The sequence below is a fragment of the Henckelia pumila genome, chromosome 4 (genome assembly GCF_033568475.1).
Source record: "Henckelia pumila isolate YLH828 chromosome 4, ASM3356847v2, whole genome shotgun sequence".
NCBI lineage: Eukaryota > Viridiplantae > Streptophyta > Magnoliopsida > Lamiales > Gesneriaceae > Henckelia > Henckelia pumila.
Genome location: NC_133123.1, coordinates 159,306,901 through 159,326,732, shown reverse-complemented (window position 1 = coordinate 159,326,732; position 19,832 = coordinate 159,306,901). Strand labels below are relative to the sequence as shown.

General features: G+C 35.4%; 1 protein-coding gene across 1 annotated transcript; it reads right to left on the bottom strand.

Annotated features, from left to right (window-relative positions):
- Positions 1-2,386: 2,386 nt before the first annotated feature.
- On the bottom strand, positions 2,387-5,303 carry LOC140862200 (putative late blight resistance protein homolog R1A-10). The gene is made up of 4 exons (XM_073265206.1): positions 5,109-5,303; positions 3,625-4,953; positions 3,107-3,367; positions 2,387-2,659 (listed from the first exon to the last, which is right to left on the bottom strand). Exons 1-4 carry the CDS (start codon positions 5,301-5,303, stop codon positions 2,387-2,389), a joined length of 2,058 nt encoding a protein of 685 aa, XP_073121307.1.
- Positions 5,304-19,832: the final 14,529 nt, after the last annotated feature.

Below are 19,832 nucleotides of genomic sequence, written 5' to 3'. Positions count from 1 at the left end.
TTGATTTGACACAACTTTCTTAGAAGTAAATAATAAATTTATTTATTTCAGACATGGATCCCCTGCTGTGGGGATCCCACAGCAGGGGATATTGTGGGAGTGAAACAGTTTCGTTTTACTCCTACAGCCCCACTTTCAACTTTTTGCTTTTTTTTTAAATATTTTTTTTTTGCATATATATATATATAAGTAATAAACTATATTTTTTTTAAAGAAGTAAATAATAAATTTATTTATCAAATAGTATTTTTTTTAACCTATTAAAATGAAGATGTATAAATTATAAGAAAAAATAATTTTAAAAAATGGACAATATAAAAAGAGGAATATATATATATATATATATATATATAAAAGAAAATAAGAAGAATTATAATATAAAATTTTTTTAAAAAATTTAAAAAAAATGTTGCTATTGGCAGTGGGAGTAAAATTAACGAATCCCTTACGTGTGCATGAAAACAAAAACCCTCTACAAACTAAGTAAAAATATAAAAAAAATTAAATATGTAAAAAATCAAGAAATTTGAGCTTTATATATTCGAGCATTTCCCTTTCCTATTGTAAATATTTTTTTACAAAAATTTAATGGAAGAAAAGAAACGAAAAATGGTTAAGTTGAAGAGGGAAAGAAGAAAAAAAAAGTATAAATGAAATATAAAAAAATGTTTTGCTTCCGCAACAAAACAGAAATTAAAAAGGCTACAAAAATAGAGAAACAAGAAGATCAAACAATAGAAAAATAAAAGAATTTAAAAATGAATATATATATATATATATATATATATATATTTATATATATATATATATATATATTATATATATATATATATATGCAAATAAAATATTTAAAAAAAAGAAAAAAAGCAAAAAGTAGAAAGTGGGGCTGTGGGAGTAAAAAGAAACCGTTTTATAAATATAGGTAGGGTTGACAAAACTTATATTTATTCCCTACAAGGCCTAAACTAACACAGGCCCAAAATATCTGCCACAACACCAAATACTGTGGAAGGGAGCACAGCAGAGGATCTGATTCTGTGCTGTGGGAGCCCCACAGTAGAGGATCTAAGTCCCCCAAAATTATATTCTATCTCCAACACTATCTCGAGACATAAAATATACTAATACTAATTATCATAAATACATTAATAATTATCACAAAACAAAATAATAATTAAACAATTAAAAGATCTTAACCTTAAGGAAAAATTACGGTTTTCACATATATAGTTTACAAAACGCAGATGAAATGATTCAATATTGTTTAATACCTGTCTGTGATGATTTAGAATCATCTGCCGCGTCTTTCATAATCCTACGAGCAGGCACGACAATAGAATAAATTCGTCATTCTCAGAATATGATATTATTTCATGTATGTAGAATTTTCATGAAATAATGCTACTGTAAAAAATTTACCATGCATAGCACAACTCAGTTCAGTGGCGAACCTACATGGTCCCAAAAGGGTGCGATCGCCCCCCTGAAATTTTAAAAAAATTTAGTATTATATACATAATATCACTATTAAATATAAATTTAATTGTAACTGCCTCTTTGAAATTATTTTTAATAAAAACTTAGTACTATGTATATATATATATATATATATATATATATCTAAAATATTAATTTAATTTTATACTGATTAAAAAATCTTTGATGAATAAGATAAGAATAAATTTATTTTGACATATATATAATAAATTTGACATTATCCATATCTTTTTAAAGAAAACGAAAAGTCTTTTTGACTTGAATGTGATAAGGAAAATTTATTTTAATTATCCATCTGATTTCATCAAGTTAAAGATATTTTAGTACCAACTTAATAACTTTATTTTTTTACATTTGAAAATAACAATTAGTTCTCCGAAGTTGTTGACATTAGCGAACTTGCTAAAAGAATGGTTCGATAAAAAAATCAATTATATCATTTGGTATACAGATTTACTTTTAAATTTAGCATTATTATTATTGTTGCAACCGTAAAGATAGTGTTATCAGTAATGAAAATCATAAAAACATCACTTCGTAATAGGTTGAGAGATGATATGTTGTTAAATGATTGTTTGATACCATATATTGAGCGATGTGTGTTCGAGACAGTTGATAATATATGTATTATTCATCATTTTTTTGATTGAGAATTATTCATTATTTTCAGATTATAAAATCTTGGTAAGTGTTATTGTAAAAACATATGAAGTTAATTATATATGACATTTGTTATATATTTTGCGTTTTATTAATTTTTTAAATTTGTTGAGTTCGCCCCTCCTGGTTAAAAATCCTGGGTATGCCACTGACTCAGTTGTGTTATAAATCAGAGCTTTCTTCAGTTTAGGATCTGCATGAATGACTTGAAAACCATCATTTCCGTAGCTCAGTTACTTCTTCCGTATTTCATTTGCTGAAGAGCCACGACAGAAGCATTACACTTATACAACTCAATTGTGGTAAGTGTCAGGCTTTCTCCCATCCCAGATGGTATTTCTATCAGTCTGTTGCACCATCGGATAATGAGGCACTCGAGGCTCGGAAAGTGGTTAGAATCAGCTTTCCAATGCTTCAAGCCCAATTCTTCGAGTACCAAAATTTTTAGTTCACGAAACTCCTCTTCATATGGCTCCCACTTTTCCCCTACGCAAGCATGCTCCTTCAATTTGAGAACTTCAAGATTGGGTAATGTAACGATGATGATCGACAAAAATCATGCCATGTCATTCCAATCCCACCCAAAGACAAAGTTTTAAGCGACGGTGGAAACTGAAACTTAAATATTATTGAGGGTGAAATCGATTTCTCAAAGCAACGTTGGTTTGAAATCTTCAATGCTTTGAGATGATGTAGGTTGCCAAGATTCTCCATTTGGTAGTACGACCATCCTTCTGGATGCAGCCAGCTGATATCATTGTAATAAACATCAATTTCATTGATGTTGGGAATGCTATGCTCTGCAGCATTTCTTTGCTGAATCTCATGTGGTTTGGGTATTGATACCAAATGGGATCAAACTTTTAAATTTCTGCTGCGTTTTCACGAACAACCGATGCACCAACAAATTATTTTTAACGTGTGGTAGGGGCCTGATCCTTTCCATTACCTCTGCAACTACTTGTTTACGCACATAGCGCCAAATTGATCTCTTGTGGCAAATAACTTGAAAACCATCATCATTTCCATAGCTCTGTTGCTTCTCCAAAATTTCTTTCGCCGAACGCAAGACAGAATCTTTACAACCTTCTAACTGGATCATGCTAAGTGTCGCGCTTTCTCCAATCTCAGATGGTATCTCAACCAAGTTGTGGCACCATCGGACGATGAGGCGCTGGAGGCTTGGAAAGTGGTTAGAATCAGCTGTCCACTGCTCAACTCCAAATTTTCCGGTACCAATACTTTCAGTTTACAAAATTCATTTTCATTTGTCTCCCACTCTATCCCGAGGCAGGCATGATCGATCAGTTTGAGAACTTCCAGATTGGGTAATGAGCCTATGATTGTCAAATCACGCCATGGAATTGGAACCCCGCCTAGAGTCAACTTTTTAAGCGACGGTGGAAAGCAAAAACTAGACAGTGGGGGTGAATTCATGGATTTGTAGATTCCATTAAATTAATTTACACGTATCTTCAATGCATTGAGTTGATGAAGCTTGCCAAGATTCTCGAGTTGGTAGTCCGACCAGTCTTTCGAGCTGGAAAACTCGTAACCAACATCAATTTTCTTGATGTTCTGAACTCTCTGCAACATTTCCTTAGTAAATACCAAGTTCCATAACCCTGAAAGAGTGTGGAGGCCTTCAAGAACTAATTCTTTTCTGTAAAAACCTGACTCAACGGCGGTGGGATGTGGTAAATGAGCTCCGTCACAGCTTACATGCCTTAAATGTGTCATGTTACAGATTTCCACCGGTAAGTAATCTTTTCTCTTTGGATGTTTAGTTCGGACGACGATTAAGGTATGGAGATTCCATAGCTTTTTTATTGATGCAGGTATATCCCCTTCACACATCAGGGCGATGTAGCGTAAGTTGAGAAGTTTCAACAATTGAGGTGGAAATTTAGGAAACTTTACTTGAGTAGCATCCAGTACCCTAAGCAGTTTGAATTCTGAGAACACATGTGAGTTAACAGAGCATCGTCCCACACAAATGAGTGAGCGAATGTACGGAGTGCATGACAAGTAAGCAAAAGGAATTAGAGACCAATTGAGTTTTCTGGTTATATGAATGCTTATGCGACGGTCACTTGATAAACCTGGAGGAAATGGACTGGCACCACTTGTTCTTATTTGGAGAAACTTCTCATTCATGGCTTCTTTCAAGCAGAAGTCTAGCAAGAGATCATGGATCCTAAAAGTTTTGATTTTCCCTTGAGAGTTCTTCTCAGACATTAAAATCAGGCTTCTATCAAACAGGTCTTCCACACATCTCTCTGCCACATCTTCAGGGCTTTGACCATTAACATTTCTCAGAAAACCTTCCGCAACCCACATCTTGGTGAGTTTCGAAACACGAATCTCACAATTTCTTGGAAAAACCCCCATGAAAAGGAAGCATGACTTCAAATATTGAGGTAAATAATTGTAGCTTAAGCTTAGTATGTGTGAGCATTGACAAGCACTCAATGAAGTCACATTTTCAGCAATGGATTGCCATGCCATTCGTGTTTTCTCTGTGTTCAAGAGTAATCCACCAATTACCACAATCGAAAGGGGAAATCCTAGACAATTACGTGCAATTGTCTTTCCAACTTCTTCTAAACTGAGAGGGCAGGGTTCATCTCCAAACACTTTATCACGAAGTAGCTTCCAGCTTTGATCATCACTCAGACGAGAAATTTGATGACAAGGCCGAGACGGGCTAGCATATGCAGCCACATCCGCAATCCGAGTGGTTAACAAGATCCGGCTTCCGGTTTTGTCATCTGGAAAAAACCTTTTCAAGACATCCTAGGCATGAGTTTTCCAAATATCATCTACTATGATGAGGTACCTCTGACCCTTCAAGTTTTGGTACACCTGAAGGCCTAGATCATCACTCTCTCGCAGCATTTTGTTAGTCAATCTTTTCATCGATTCCAGAATCTCCAACAGGATATCTCTACTCTACGTGATGGAGACATAGTGGCCCAATCACGAACGTCAAAATGATCTACAACATTTGGATCATTATAAACATTTGTTGCCAAAGTAGTCTTGCCAATGCCTCCCATCCCTACGATTGAGATCACCTGGAGTGCAGATGATTGTCGAGTAAGCTGATCCTTAATCTGCATCAAGTAATGGTCGAATCCCACCATTATTAAGTTATTTCTTGTAATAATCGAAACAAGTTCTGAAAGAACGTGCATATCACGTTTCTCTATCTTCTAGATTTTTCCTTTTCTTGACAATGTTGTTTAATTGATCGTATCATGTATATCTTCTTGATTGGCATTGAATATCTTATATATTGTCAAATATGTTATATTGTCAAATATGTTATCTTATCAAATGTAAATTTTAAATTGATGATATATATCTTAACAGTTTTGTTGATGATATATCTTATCAAATCTTTATTCAATATTGCGTAGGATTTACAAAGATTGAAAATATATTTAAGAAGATAATTATACACAGATGAAAGACAGCGAGGAGAGTGCAGAAACGTAAAGCTAATTATTACTGCAGAAATTCAAAAGCTGAAGATTGAAGATCACTCGGAGAATTTCTGAAGTATTCCTTTTCGTTACACAGTGTTGCCGAGTAGTCACTACAACAAAAATGCACAAACACAACACTTAAAAGACAACGCTTTTAATGAAAAGTGTTGTCTTTTTAAAAAAGACAACGCTTTTAGGGAAAAGCGTTGTCGTTATATATTTTTTATTAATCAAAGACAACGCTTTTTTTAAAAAACGTTGTCTATAAGTGTTTTTTTGGGTCAAAGACAACGCTTTTAAAAGTGTTGTCTATTAGCGTTTTTTTTCTATGTATTACAACACTTTTTTAAAAAGTGTTGTAGAAGAACTATTATTTTTATTTAAAATAAAACTTAAAATAAAAATAAATAATACTATTTTCTTATCAGATCCCCAAAATCCCCAAAGCCCTTCTCGATTTTCTTCTCGATCCCTCAGTGCCGCGACGACATTTCCACTTCTTTTTCCTCCGGATCCGCCGTATGCCTGTGTTATTTCCTTCTCCGACCTGGAATGGGTGGATTTCCTCTAAATTCCTCGCTGCTTTCCTTCCACGCACGAAGATACGCGCCTCCATTGACTACTCTGTCACTGCGGACTCCGAACTCTGCATCACCACCAGCGCACCGGGAGAAAGAAGGCTCAATCTGCTGCAGAGAAATGGGTCTTGTTCGGTGATTTTATTTTACCATTTTCATTTTTCTCGTGATTATCCATATTTGACTTTGATGTCAAACTATTGCCTTGCGAATTGAGTCACGATTTAGGCCAAAATGCTTTGATTTTTTTGTTCTTCGATTTCTCATCTGCTCTTTCTCAAAATTTTAAGACATTCTCATACGTAGAATCCACAGATATCCTTCGTTGTTGTTTCGATTTTTGCAGTTGGCGATGTCTGGAAGCTTCGGTGAACTGTGGTACCTGGAAGGTTTTCATTGACAGAAATGTAGGTGCTACGGCTAGTTGCTTGCTTGTTTTCGGTTATCATGCTTTGCTCTTCTGCGGCGTTGGTTGCTGCGCAGGGATCTAGATGGCAAACTCTTAATGATATGGGATCTCCGTTGTGCGTTTTTGGTTCTTGGCATATTTTCAGATATGTATATTATTTATTTTGTTTATTGCTTCAAGATCATATTCCGTGGTGAATTTATTGCCATGGGATTCGAACCATGACAGTGCATCATCCATGCTCATCAATGCTGCAGACTTGATGGGAAAATTTCCGTATTTGCACACACCCATCGCGGGTCAAGTGGTGTGAATTTTGAAAGTTTTTGTGTGGTATTTCAGTTCCACACTACAACAAAAATGCTCAAACACAACACTTAAAAGACAACGCTATCTCCGGGTCCATCCTGGCAATGACGGAATCGATAAGCAACGAAACATTGAAGGGGTTGGGGTTTTCATTGTCTTCGGAGCTTCTGTTGCCGGATTCTGTCAAAGGTTGCAAGGCGTTGCTCAAAGTTGCGGCGCACAAGAAACTGTGGTTCCTCGACAAGCTTCATAAGGACTTTCTAGAGGTGATCTCTTATAATTTCATCATTAATTAATTAATAATAATTGCCACGCATATTCTTTTTAACTATTATTTTTTAATTAATAACCAAAATTGAAGTATTTGGTGATATATATTATATATGTGATGATGAATGAATAACGTATAGGTGATGTTCACCAACAGGAAGGAAATGGCTGAGCTACTTGAAGGTCTGGTGGTGAGCAACAAAGATACCAACATCCCCAATTTCCCACAGGTATTAAATATATATTCATGTACAAAACAAGAAAGAGACCATTTAATTAATTGATATATATATGTATGTTTGCAGAGAATACATCTTCTGTGGGGCGAGAATGATAAGATTTTCAAGCTCTAACTTGCTCAGAACATGAAACAGTAAGATATATATGTAGCTAATTTCTGTTTTAATTTGTGAATATATATAATTGGATCGATCTATAACAAATTAAATATGATTGTTTCTGCATACACGTACAGGCAGTTAGGAGACAAGGCTACAGTTGAAGGCATAAAGAAAGGTGGTCACCTGTTTTACATCTTTATTTATCTTTTAATTGCTTCTTTTACAACTGCATGCTGCTTGTGGGTGTTGGTATATATGGTTGGCGAAGGGAGATTTATATAAATTTTTGAAGCATCATAAATTGGCTAAACTCGATCCCCATTCCTTAATAATCCATAACTTTACTCGATCGGCATATATCAAAATATATGCATTCATTTAATTAAATTTGGCCTCCAGACCTACTTTATAATTAATCCTTCTCCAAAAACAAGTTAATTAAATATCTCTATTTATTTAGTGTCAAGCTATACTTTTATTTATTTCTTAAATTTATTTGAATATTATATTCAGAGAGATTACAAGTTATTGAACATGGACCAATGGATAGGCTTCTATTGATTTTGCAAAGAGGTAATTCTCTCTTCTGTTGCGACTTGTTTTTCATTGGATCCTTAAGTATTTATTTTACATTTATATGATGTATTTAATTTCGTAGATAAGTTTTCCTGACCTTTGTAATTATGATTCTAGTGAATCTTGTCCTTTAATCCTTGATAAATTTGTTGAAGGCGTTGAAGGTATATTTATAGATACTAATTTAAGGAAATTCACTATAATATGAATTATACCCTATCTATGGTACAGCTAGAAGGCGTTGAAGGTATCATGGCTGCTTATGCGAGTTCCTTGCATAATGTTGTTCTTGCAGGAGCAACACTATTTGGCCAAGTGATAAATAAAGCTGCTGAGATAGCAATGCATTCTATTTCTTGTTGCCATTATAAATATTATGTGTTGTTAATTGATTATTACGATATGATCATATGGTTCCCATTATTCGTTAGCAAAATCATGTGTAGATGCATTCACGATACTAAGTTCCATTAACCTTAATCTGTAGGATGGTGTAATAACTGAGCTTCAAGAAATCATGGATTCCTTGTCAGGGCATCTGACCTCCCACTTTCAGTCCTTGTTGGAGTTGGTGGTGCAAATTTCACGTATGCTCGTATGAAGGATAGATATTTTGTTATTTAATTATTTGTGACAAACATACTCGATGCTACGACATAATTTTGTTGGCGCATCTAGATTTTTAAATAATTATACTTTAGAGCACTATGCATTGCCCTTGCTCTCTCTAGGGTGCATATCCAACTTAAGAGTGTGTTTTGTGCCTTTAATAACAATGGCCTTACATATCGTATACTTTCGTTTTTTTATTTTTGAGATGTTCTCGTGTACTTTCGTTTTTCAACGTGTATCACATTTGTGCCTTAAAGCTCATGCTTTTTCCATAAGAGGTTATATTTTTAAGCCTTTTCACTGCTAATTTCGTTTCCTTTGCTAGAATCTCCGTGTTTCATCAGTTTTTTGTAAGCTGGCAAATTGTTTTGTGGCGCTCCAATGATCACGTCTGCATGTTCATTCTGTATTCTGATACATTTCCATCGTACAATGATGCAAATATTGAGCTCTTTATCCATGTAGTCACATTGTCCCTATGACAATAGGTGTTTTTGTTGTATAAAATTATGTTTTTGCTTCTCTGCACGCTAACAATTCTTGAATCAGAATGCATCTGTGTAAGCCCTCTTCACCTGAGCTCAAATTGATATATAAATTGCTCTACTCCAATTTTGGGGTAAAATGTATGAAGAATTGCTTCATATCGTGTTTTGAGCAGCACTTTCAACTGGTCTTTCTCTTTGTCGCAGAAAGGTGATCAGGACACTTATATTTACAGTGGATGGTGGTCTGTTTGGTGGACTGGTACATACAGTATGATTCTCTCAAAGGATGCCTTCTTACATAAGAAATATATCAACATGTACACTTACGAGATGCCATCTTCCATTTGAGAATATGTGACCAAGAACAGGTACTTATCAAACCAGTGTATTAATGATAATTTTATGTCGTAGTTCATGTTCTTTTACTGATAAATATCTTTTTAAGTTTATTTTTCATTTTAATCTATTCATTTTTTTTTATGTTTGTTTTTATTTTTAATAATTTACAGTATGGAGATACAAATTAAAGAAAAAGGGATTGTTGCGGCTTTTATGAAAGCTCGGGATGCTAGCATGTGCTGAAGTGATGAATCAAAGTTTTTCAAGATTAATGCATATTTTTTTCCTAGTGTTCATTAATTTAGAATTCGATTATTTTTTATATTTGAATTATATATAACATTGGAAGATTGTATATTAAATTTTATTTTAGAAATTTTTGAATTTGAGTGATTGATAATATTAAAAAGTTGTGATTTATTTTTTTTTTGTTTTTTATTTAAAAAAAGACAACGCTTTTTTAAGCGTTGTCTTTTCCGAATACCACAACGCTTTTTCGAATACCACAATGCTTTTAAAGCGTTGTCTTTTCCAAATACCATAACACTTTGTAAGCGTTGTCTTTTTCGAATACCACAACGCTTTTAAAGCATTGTCTTTTTCGAATACTACAACGCTTTTAAAGCGTTGTTTTTTTTAAATACCACAACGCTTTTTTCGTGTTGTCTTTGACCGCAGTCTTTTACAACACTGCCTACGACAACGCGTTTTTTGGGACAACAACAACGCGGAAAAAGCGTTGTGGTTTGCCTTTTTTCTTGTAGTGAGTGTTGAAAACACTGAAGAACACGCGAGTGAAGTGTTGTTCAGAAAGTGGCTCCTTGGTTTTTTGTTTTTTGGCACATGTGTTTAGAACTTTCTATTAGTTTTTATATTATAGTTCTTACTAGTTTTTAGGAAGTTATTTATTTTCTCAACTTTTTGAGAAAAGTAGGTTTTCATATACAATCACTAGTTGTTTTTGTGTAAACTGATTTGTTTTCTAGTGGTTATTTTGCCCTGAGGCATCACACAAGTATTGATTACTTGTGCATAAATTTTTGTGTTCTTTTTTTATTTAATTATTCCGCTGCGTAATATGTTGTCTTGAAGTATTGAAGAGAAAACACTTAATTCTGAAATTTATTTATGGCATTCCTGCATTCCTTACGGTCAAAAACCTAACAAGTGGTATCAGAGCCATACACTTGACGATACTAAGTGAGATTCTGGTTTTTGTGTTTTGACAGGATGGATTTATCACTTGTTAATTGACGCAAGATGCCGGTAAGGATGAGTTATCTCTTGAAAATGTGCAGAAAATGTATGAAGAGCTGTTTGCAGATTGGGTGATAAGGAACAAATCAAATTCTATTCTATCAAAAGAAAACAGTGATTTGAAAGCATCAGTTGCTAGAATTGAAGTTGTTCTGAGCAAGAAGGATTTAGAACTATGCAAGATCAAAGAAGAGCTTGAAAGAGCTAATGCAACTCTCACAAAGTTTAATTCGAGCAAGATCAAGCTGGAACCAATATTGATGATGGAAAAAGATGAGAGAGCTGGTCTAGGATTTCAAAACAGCAAGTTTGAAGTAGGGGAGTCGTCAAAAACCATTTTTGTCATGGAGAACGGTAAATCTGCTAGTGTTCCAAGTGCAACTCCCAAGGCAAAAACAATTGCATCAAAAGCACAAGCTCCTGTTCAGAGGACCAAACAAAGGAAGCGTAGGTTCATCTGTCACTACTGTCACAAACCTGGTCACATAAAGCCTTATTGTTTTAAGCTCAGATATGACTATATGAACTGGAATACCAGACAAGCGCTGTCACCAGTGTTGCCAACACTGCACCAGAACACTGCCAAAAGGAAAAATACTGTGAAAAAGGTTTGGGTACCAAAAGCTACATCCAGCTGTTATGTTGTTTATACTTCATTGAAAACTAATGTTTCAAGTAATTGGTACTTCGACAGCGGTTGCTCACGCCATATGACAGGTTCAAAGAAATACCTTTCGGATTATGTTGAACAGGATAAAGGAAAAGTGACATATGGAGGAGGAGCAAATGGAAAGATTGTTGGTAGAGGAACTTTGAATGTAGAAGGACTGCCCAGACTTCACAATGTTTTACATGTTGAAGGAATAAATGTTAATCTTATTAGCATCAGTCAACTTTGTGATAATGATCTTTATGTTAAATTTGATAAGAATCTTTGTGAAGTATTTGATAAAAATAATTCATGTGTTTTTTTAGGTTCAAGATCTGTGGATAATTTATATCAACTTGAAGAAGATCTTGTCTGCAAACACACGAAAGAGAATGCTCTTGATTTATGACATCAAAAGTTGGGACATGCAAACTTCAAGACATTGAAGAATTTGTGTAAGTATGATGTTGTACGAGGTATGCCAAATCTGAACTTTGGGGTACCATATGTTTGTGAAGCATGTCCAAAAGGTAAGCAAACTCAGGTGTTGTACCCAGTGTTTCCAACACTTGGAACAACACGCTGCATTAAGCTTTTGCATATAGGTGTAATGGGTCCTATGGAATTGAAAAGCTATGGAGGTAAGTGGTATTCTTTTATGTGTGTTGATAGACTTCTCACAGTACACATGGGTAAGTTTTCTTAGAGAGAAGTCAGATGCTTTTAATGCTTTTAAAAATTTACACACAAGGATTACTAATCTACATAAATTGAAGTTTGGAAGAATCAAGACTGGCCATGGTAAGGAATTCGAGAACTCCTTGTTTTCAACTTTGTGTGGTAAGAAAGGTATTTCACATGAGTTTTCTAATTCAAATACTCCTCAATGTAATAGTATAGCCGAGTGGAAGAATCAAACTTTGCTGGAGATGGCTAGGGTGATGTTGTGCTCAAAGAATATTTCAAAACGGTTTTGGGCTGAGGCCTTTAATACAACATGTCATATTTCAAATCGTGTGTTTTTTAGAAATGGTTTTACTATGACATCCTATGAAATTCTCATAGGAAAGAGGCCAAATCTCAAATACTTTCATGTTTTCGGCTGTATTTTCTATGTTTTGAATGATGAAAATCACTTGGCTAAACTTGATTCCAAAAATGATTTGTGTCTATTTCTTGAATATGCTTCTAATAATCGTGCCTATCGAATGTTTAACTTAAGAACTAGGACGATTATTAAAACTGTTAATGTTGTGTTTGATGATTTTGCAGATCTTAGAAGAAAAAATTTGAAGATGAGATAGATGATCTGCTGGAATTCTCCAAACCTCAAGAAAATCCAAGTGTTTCCCCGAGTGTTGTCACACCCTGCCCAACACTTCGCACAACACTACCTCTGACCTTGACAGAACTGGATGGTGATCAACATTCTGATGTTATAGATGACATTGATGGTGTATTTCACAATGATGGAAAGGATATTCCAAGTAGAATCCAGAAGAACCATCCATCATCACAAATCATTGGAGATTTGCATGGAAACATACAAACCCGGAGAAAAGAGAAGGTTGACTATCGAAAGATGAGTGGGTTAGTATGCATGAATTCTGTGTACTCACAGGTAAGTCACTCCTGCTTTATCTCTAATATTGAGCAAAAGAAAACACCTATGGATTCAAATGAAGAGTTGTGCAAGGACAGTGTTGCAGACTGTGTTGACAATGCTGGATACCGCAACATTACTGATAGTATTTTGTGTTTGAATAACTATTCGTCCTGATATTATGCTCAATATGTGTTTGTGTGCTAGTGTTTATTGTGATAATTCGAGAGAAATGAACATTTCAAAGAACCCATATCGAAACTCTCGCACAAAACACATTGACATTAAACATCACTTAACTCAAGTTTTAGTAGAGAAAGGTTTGATCCGTATGAAGTTTGTTGGAACCAATAATCAACTGACTGATATATTCACAAAAGCATTAGACTTTGAGAGATTCTCCAGCCTTAGGAAATATCTCAACATGTTTTCATTTCAATCACTCATGGTTGCTGTCCCAAAGTGTTGCCAACACTGAAGGACAACACCAAACACGCATGTGCATTTTTAGGACTTTAGGCATACTGCATTTACATTGTGTCCTATGTTTTGCATTGTTTGATGACATTAACTAACATGTTGTAGTTCTTCTGCAAAAAATTTTTTAGATCACACTTGCCATGATAATGTGCTCTAACTAAACCACGAAATAATTGAGGGATGTTCGTGTATTCCATGATCTTGTCCCATGTGAAAGGTGGTTTTGCAAATTTAGAGTATAGTTTGATAAAATTTCAGTGGCCAATATCTTGAAAATCAAACTAAAATCGGAAGAAAATTAGAAAAAGCTACCTAAAAGAGTCCAATGAAGACCGTTCTTTTAGTGTGCAGGCTACCACTTCTAAATCAAAAAAAAAATAATGATACATGACTCTGGAAGTGTGAAAAATTCAAAATTATTTTGAAGAATACAGTGTTTGTTGGAAAGTGTTGCCAACACTAGTGCTTAACACGTAATGTGCACATACTCTACATGCATTTTATTGTTGAATCACATTGCATTTTGTTTTAGGCATAACTTAGATAATGCATATGCATTAAATTGTGAATATTTCCTGTTCAGGGGTTGTAAGTTCTAAACAGACAAAATAAGGTGAAATACCCTATTTGTTAAAAATTGATATTTTGTGATTGACAATGATTTAATGGAGTTGAGCCGAAGTGGAGTCATTTATGGGAATATTTGGCTGGTTTTAATCTCGGATTATTGCCATAATTGGGTTGAATTTTATCTCTTTAATTCAAAAGTTTACTTAATGATTTTTTTTTTCTCATTGGAAAGTGTTTCTGCAGAGGTCTTTTGGAAGGTAAAGAGTTGATTGTGGAATTCTTTGTATTGTTCAATGGATGATTTTTTTCCCCATATTTTGTACAAATTTGATTAACTTCTCATCTCTGTTTTGTGTTGTTCAGTTGGATCTCTAACACCCTGCTCAATATTTTATTTACTGGACGCATTGATGATGTTGCTCCTTGTGTTATAGCATCGAAAGGTTCCTACCCTCGTCTATGGGATTCTGGAATCACATGGTTTTACTTGAGACATTATGAGTCTTTGTCTCTGGTTGGTGAAGAATTGAAGGTTGCTTATATTTTGCAAAAATGAAAGAGGAATATAGGCCTAACTTGGTCTGCATTTGGTGTTGAGTCGTGTGTTGACAACACAATATGTCAACACTCGTGAAGCTTCGCGCTACACTGCTCCCGTCATTAATTTTTTACGGTTCACTCTTTGTACTATGAAGCCTTACTGGTTGAGTATTGTTTGTTCTTTGGACTGAACTTTTCTGGACAAAAAGGGGGAGTGGTGACAAAGAAAAATACTGCAAGTACTTCTGGAGAAGTTGATGAAACAAACTGCAAGTACTTCTGGAGCATATGAAGTTGATGAAACAGAATAATCGAAAGCTGGATTTGTTTTTTAATTCTTACTTTCTCTTATTAGTTTGCTTGTTTTCTCTGATTATTAAAATTGTTTTGCTCTGAAGTCTTGTTAAAATTGTTAAATGCTCTAATATGCTTTTCTGCTACTGCTGCTCTGATCTGTTGAGTGTTGAGAGTAAGTGTTGCCAATACTACTCCACAACACTTAGTGCTGACGTGATTAAATTCAGGGGGAGCATTAGTTATCTAACTCAGGGGGAGTTATTTGCACTTGTGTGTTTTGTCCAAAAAGGCAAAAAAGGAGAGTTTGAAAGAACGTGCATATCACGTTCTCTATCTTTTATATTTTGTCTTTTCTTGACAATGTTGTTTCATTGATCTTATCATGTATATCTTCTTGATTGGCATTGAATATGTTATATATTGTCAAATATGTTATCTTATCAAATATGTTATCTTGTCAAATATGTTATCTTATCAAATGTATATTGTAAATTGATGATATATATCTTAACAGTTTTGTTAATGAGATATCTTATCAAATCTTTATTCAATATTGTGTAGGATTTACAAAGATTGAAAATATATTTAAGAAGATAATTATACACAGATGAAAGACGGCGAGGAGCGTGCAGAAACGTAAAACTAATTATTATTGCAGAAATTCAGAAGCTGAAGATTGAAGATCGATCGGAGAATTTTTGAAGTATTCTTTTTCGTTACACAGTGTTGTCGAGTAGTGTTGGAAACTGAAGAACACGCGAGTGAAGTGTTGTTCAGAAAGTGGTTCCTTAGTTTTTTGTTTTTCGGCCCATGTGTTTAGAACTTCCTATTGGTTTTTATATTATAGTTCTAACTAGTTTTTAGGAAGTTATTTATTTTCTCAACTTGTTGAGAAAAATAGGTTTTCATATACAATCACTAGTTGTTTTTGTGTAAACTGATTTGTTTTTTAATGGTTATTTTGCCCTGAGGCATCGCACAAGTATTGATTACTTGTGCATAAATATCTGTGTTATTTATTTATTTTATTTAATTATTCCGCTGCTTAATATGTTGTCTTGAAGTATTGAAAAGACAACACTTAATTTTGAAATTTATGTCCGGTATTTCTGTAGTTCATACTGTCAAAACCCTTACAAGTTCCGATGAATCTTTGTGTATGATCTCCAACACCATTCGTTCCTTCATCTTTGTTACCTCACCGACCATGGAATCAATTTTCTTCATCATTAGCTCAATATGGATCCGCTCGATCGTCTCCTTCTTATATGCATAATTCTTATACGCAGCAACAAGTAATGAGCCGAGATAATTAGTTATTGGATTGTGTAAGTGGAGGTCCATTAGATTAATCTTCTGCTCCATAAGCTGCATCTCTGATTCTTCTCTCCAAATCAATCCTTACATTTCCATTCCTTCCGTGAGACGACGGATATTCTTGGCACAAGGTATAATATATCTGTGTGGATGTAGGATGATGTTCTGCGCAGTTAGCTTAAGAGTGACTATAGCACCATAGGCCATCTCGAAATGGAAGCTAGCCTAGCTGCAGTAAATCAACGTACTGTTACACTTACATATATGTTGTAAGAATTGGCTCGCTTGAAATCAAACGTCATATGTTGGGGAATGCAAGCTTCAAACAAATAACTTGTTATGGAAGGAAAAAGTAAACGCTTTAACATCATGTATATTTTGACATGTGTGTGTGACTGGTTGTACTTGTAATTTATGATATTAAATGCAAGCGAGTTATTCTACAAGGTGGAAATTCGATGCTGGGTGCAAGGAGTCGACATCGAAAGCATAATATCCTAACACCATATATATGTGATTTTTTTAACAAGCCATATGTGATTACTAAAATTGAGGGAAAATGATTTTTTTATTAATTAACTTGTCATTTTTTTGCTTTGGTCCACAGCTAGACTTTTCAAAATTTGATTTTGAAATACTTTTCAAAAATATTTCTACCGCATGAAATATTTTCTGAAATTTTTTCGTAAATCATTAATGATTAATATATTATTTTTACGATATACATTGTAAATTTGTAATATATTAATTCATTGGCAATTATTTACCATTAATTAATTAGGATGTACAATGTAAGATAAGGAGTAAATTGTAACATAAACACGAATTTGCAAAGAAAAATGAAGAGGTGTGGGGATACAATGAATTAATGACCACCGACATCGACATCGACACCCCTTGGGGCGATAAATTCTATGATACTTGGTATGATTTGAATTGCTTTGACTATTTTTGCTTGATTACTAAAATACCCTCATCATATCTTAATTAGTAAGATATATATTCTTAAAATGATTGAATAAACCTTAAAGAGTGAATTGTGAATAAATTCCTAAATTCAAACCTAACTTTTTTATAAATTTCTACAATAAAAATTCTTTCTTAAAACTCCCTAGGACCACCAAACTTGGTCAAAACAAATGTTTAATTCTTGTACCCAATTTATGCATTTATGTACTTCATTTATGCAATGTTTGCACTCACTTATGGCACTTTGAATTATCCGTAAAAATGGTATCAGAGCTTTAGGTTAATTATTCAGACATAATATTATTCGTTAAATCATATTTTCTTTGTTTAAGAGAAGATTTTTAACAAAACATGAATTCAAACGAATGTTTGAACAAAAAGAATTTAATTTATATGAAATTGAATAAACAAGTAAATCTAGTTAAAATAGATTCCTAACAACAGGATCTGGGTTTTGAAAAATCTGAAGGGATTAAGAAATATGATTTGTAGTAGCCCAGTTCCAATTTACAAGATTAAATGGTTAATTATGTTTAGATCTAACAAATATTTTGTTAACAAGAACACATGGCATGAGAATGAGCAAGGGTTGATGGATTTGACCATGGGCTCGGGTCGATCATGAGTAGCTCGGGTCGGTCATGGTTGATCAAGAAGGGCTAGGGCATGGAGCTAGGGCTCGGTCATGTGTATGTGTTTGGCTTGGGTATGGAGCTTGGTTTGAGCTCGGGTCTTTCCTTTGGGACTCGGGTCGGTCATGATGAAAACCAAGATAGTGTTCAGACATGAGGGGCTCGGCCAAGGAAGAACACGGCTCGGTTCGGTCATGAGTGGCTCGGGTCGGGGCTTAGTGTGCTCAAGAAAGTGATGTGCAAGTCCAAGGTAGTGTTCGGTCATGGGTAGAGAACATGGTATTCAGGTCGGGAAGGAACACGTGGCTGGAGCTAAGACACGATTAGTGTCCTGCCAGGTGTCATGCACTCGATGGACACCTGTCCCAGCTCATCCTCTATAAATAGGAGTCGAGGGTTCGGTCATTCTCACACCATCTCATCTCACTTCTTAGTTCTACTCGGACCCAAGAGTAGCTCGGGAGTTCAGGAAGGAGTAGCTCGGAGCTTGACCAGGTGTAGCTCAGGTCGGGCTTGACCAGGTGCAGTTCAGGTCGGGCTTGAAGGGAAAGGCCAGGTCGGGTCAGTCTTGAGACCAGATCGGGTCGGGGCTTGGACCTAAGACAGCTAGGGGTTGTCTTCTTCCAGCTTAATTCAGACTTCGGTGTTAGGTACGAAAGTACTGTTCGAGATATCCTGACTGAGTATGCATGTATTATGTGACTGCATGATTTATATGTCATAATTTTATGTTGCATACATTTGCATATTGAGCTATCTCTTTAGAGATGTCTGTTAGTAGGGTTTTACCCTATCCTATTAGTGGATGGACTTCCATCGATTTGGGTCCGGCCTATCCACTAGTATCTCGGTATGTGAGCCACCTCCTGAAGCGACGGCACAGCGTGTTACATACCAGGGCCCGGTCTGTCTTTGTTATCTGCTCTTTTACCTCGAGTTTTTAGGGAGTTCACTTTGCATGCATGTAAACTCATACTCTCGTGCTGAGCGTTTTATGCTCACGTCTTGTACTCTATATTTTTTGGACACCCTATTCCATGGGGCAGGTTTGCGATTGGACGAGGCGGGTGGATCCAAGAGGGGCTAGGCAGTGGTTGGCCAGCTGGAGCTTCTTCTAGGTTTTTATTCTGTTGTATTGGGTTGATACAGCTTTTCGATTTGGTTGTATAACAATTTGAGTATTGTAGATTCCTTGTCTTGGGATTGTATATTTATGGTTTTCGCAGTTTAATTCTGATTTCTGTTTAATTAAGTTAATTGCATGCCTAAGTTTCTGTTTAGTAGGTGATCTCGGTAAGGGTCACTACATTTATGGTATTAGAGCATGCAAAGTATTCTTGGGATTTAGTCTCTTCATGAGCTAACCGTAAGATATTTTTTTAGATGGCAAACTACGATGACGAGAGTAGTCACGGTAGTGGAGGTGTTCGTTGGGGCGACGAGGACTGGGAGCGTCGCCGAGAACGCCATCATCATCGCCATGATGATCAGCGTTTCACTGTGCGCCGATTCTTGTAGATGGGCCCTAAGCCCTTGGTTGGAGGTGAGTTTCCGAAGGATGTGGAGAACTAGCTGGACCGCATGGAGACGACCTTTCAGACATTGCACTGCACCGAGGAGCAGAAGATGGAGACACTTGGCTATCTTCTGGATGGACATGCCCGCAGGTGGTGGAGGTTTACTTCTACACCCTTTGTTATGGCGAGAGGAGTGGCCACCTGGGCCGAGTTCCGTACAGCTTTCCATAAGCTGTATTTTCCTCCAGCACTCCGTCAGACGAAGGCGGGTGAGATTCTGAGTTTGCGACAGGGATCTATGAATATCGAAGAATACCAGCAGAAGTTCTTCAATCTGTTGTATTATTGCCCGGAGATTGCTGACAGCTCCGAGATGAAGTACAATCTGTTCCTTCAGGGCCTTAACCCTGAGATCCATGACCGTGTGGCGG

Bases quoted from the DNA above. Each gene is read 5' to 3' on its own strand.
- LOC140862200 (XM_073265206.1), bottom strand. From the start codon at position 5,303: ATGGTGGGATTCGACCATTACTTGATGCAGATTAAGGATCAGCTTACT. The intron at 4,954-5,108 runs GTAGAGATATCC...ACTCATGCCTAG, and splicing joins CTATGTCTCCATCACGTAGA to GATGTCTTGAAAAGGTTTTT. The intron at 3,368-3,624 runs GTAAATTAATTT...GGAGTTGAGCAG, and splicing joins TCAATGCATTGAAGATACGT to TGGACAGCTGATTCTAACCA.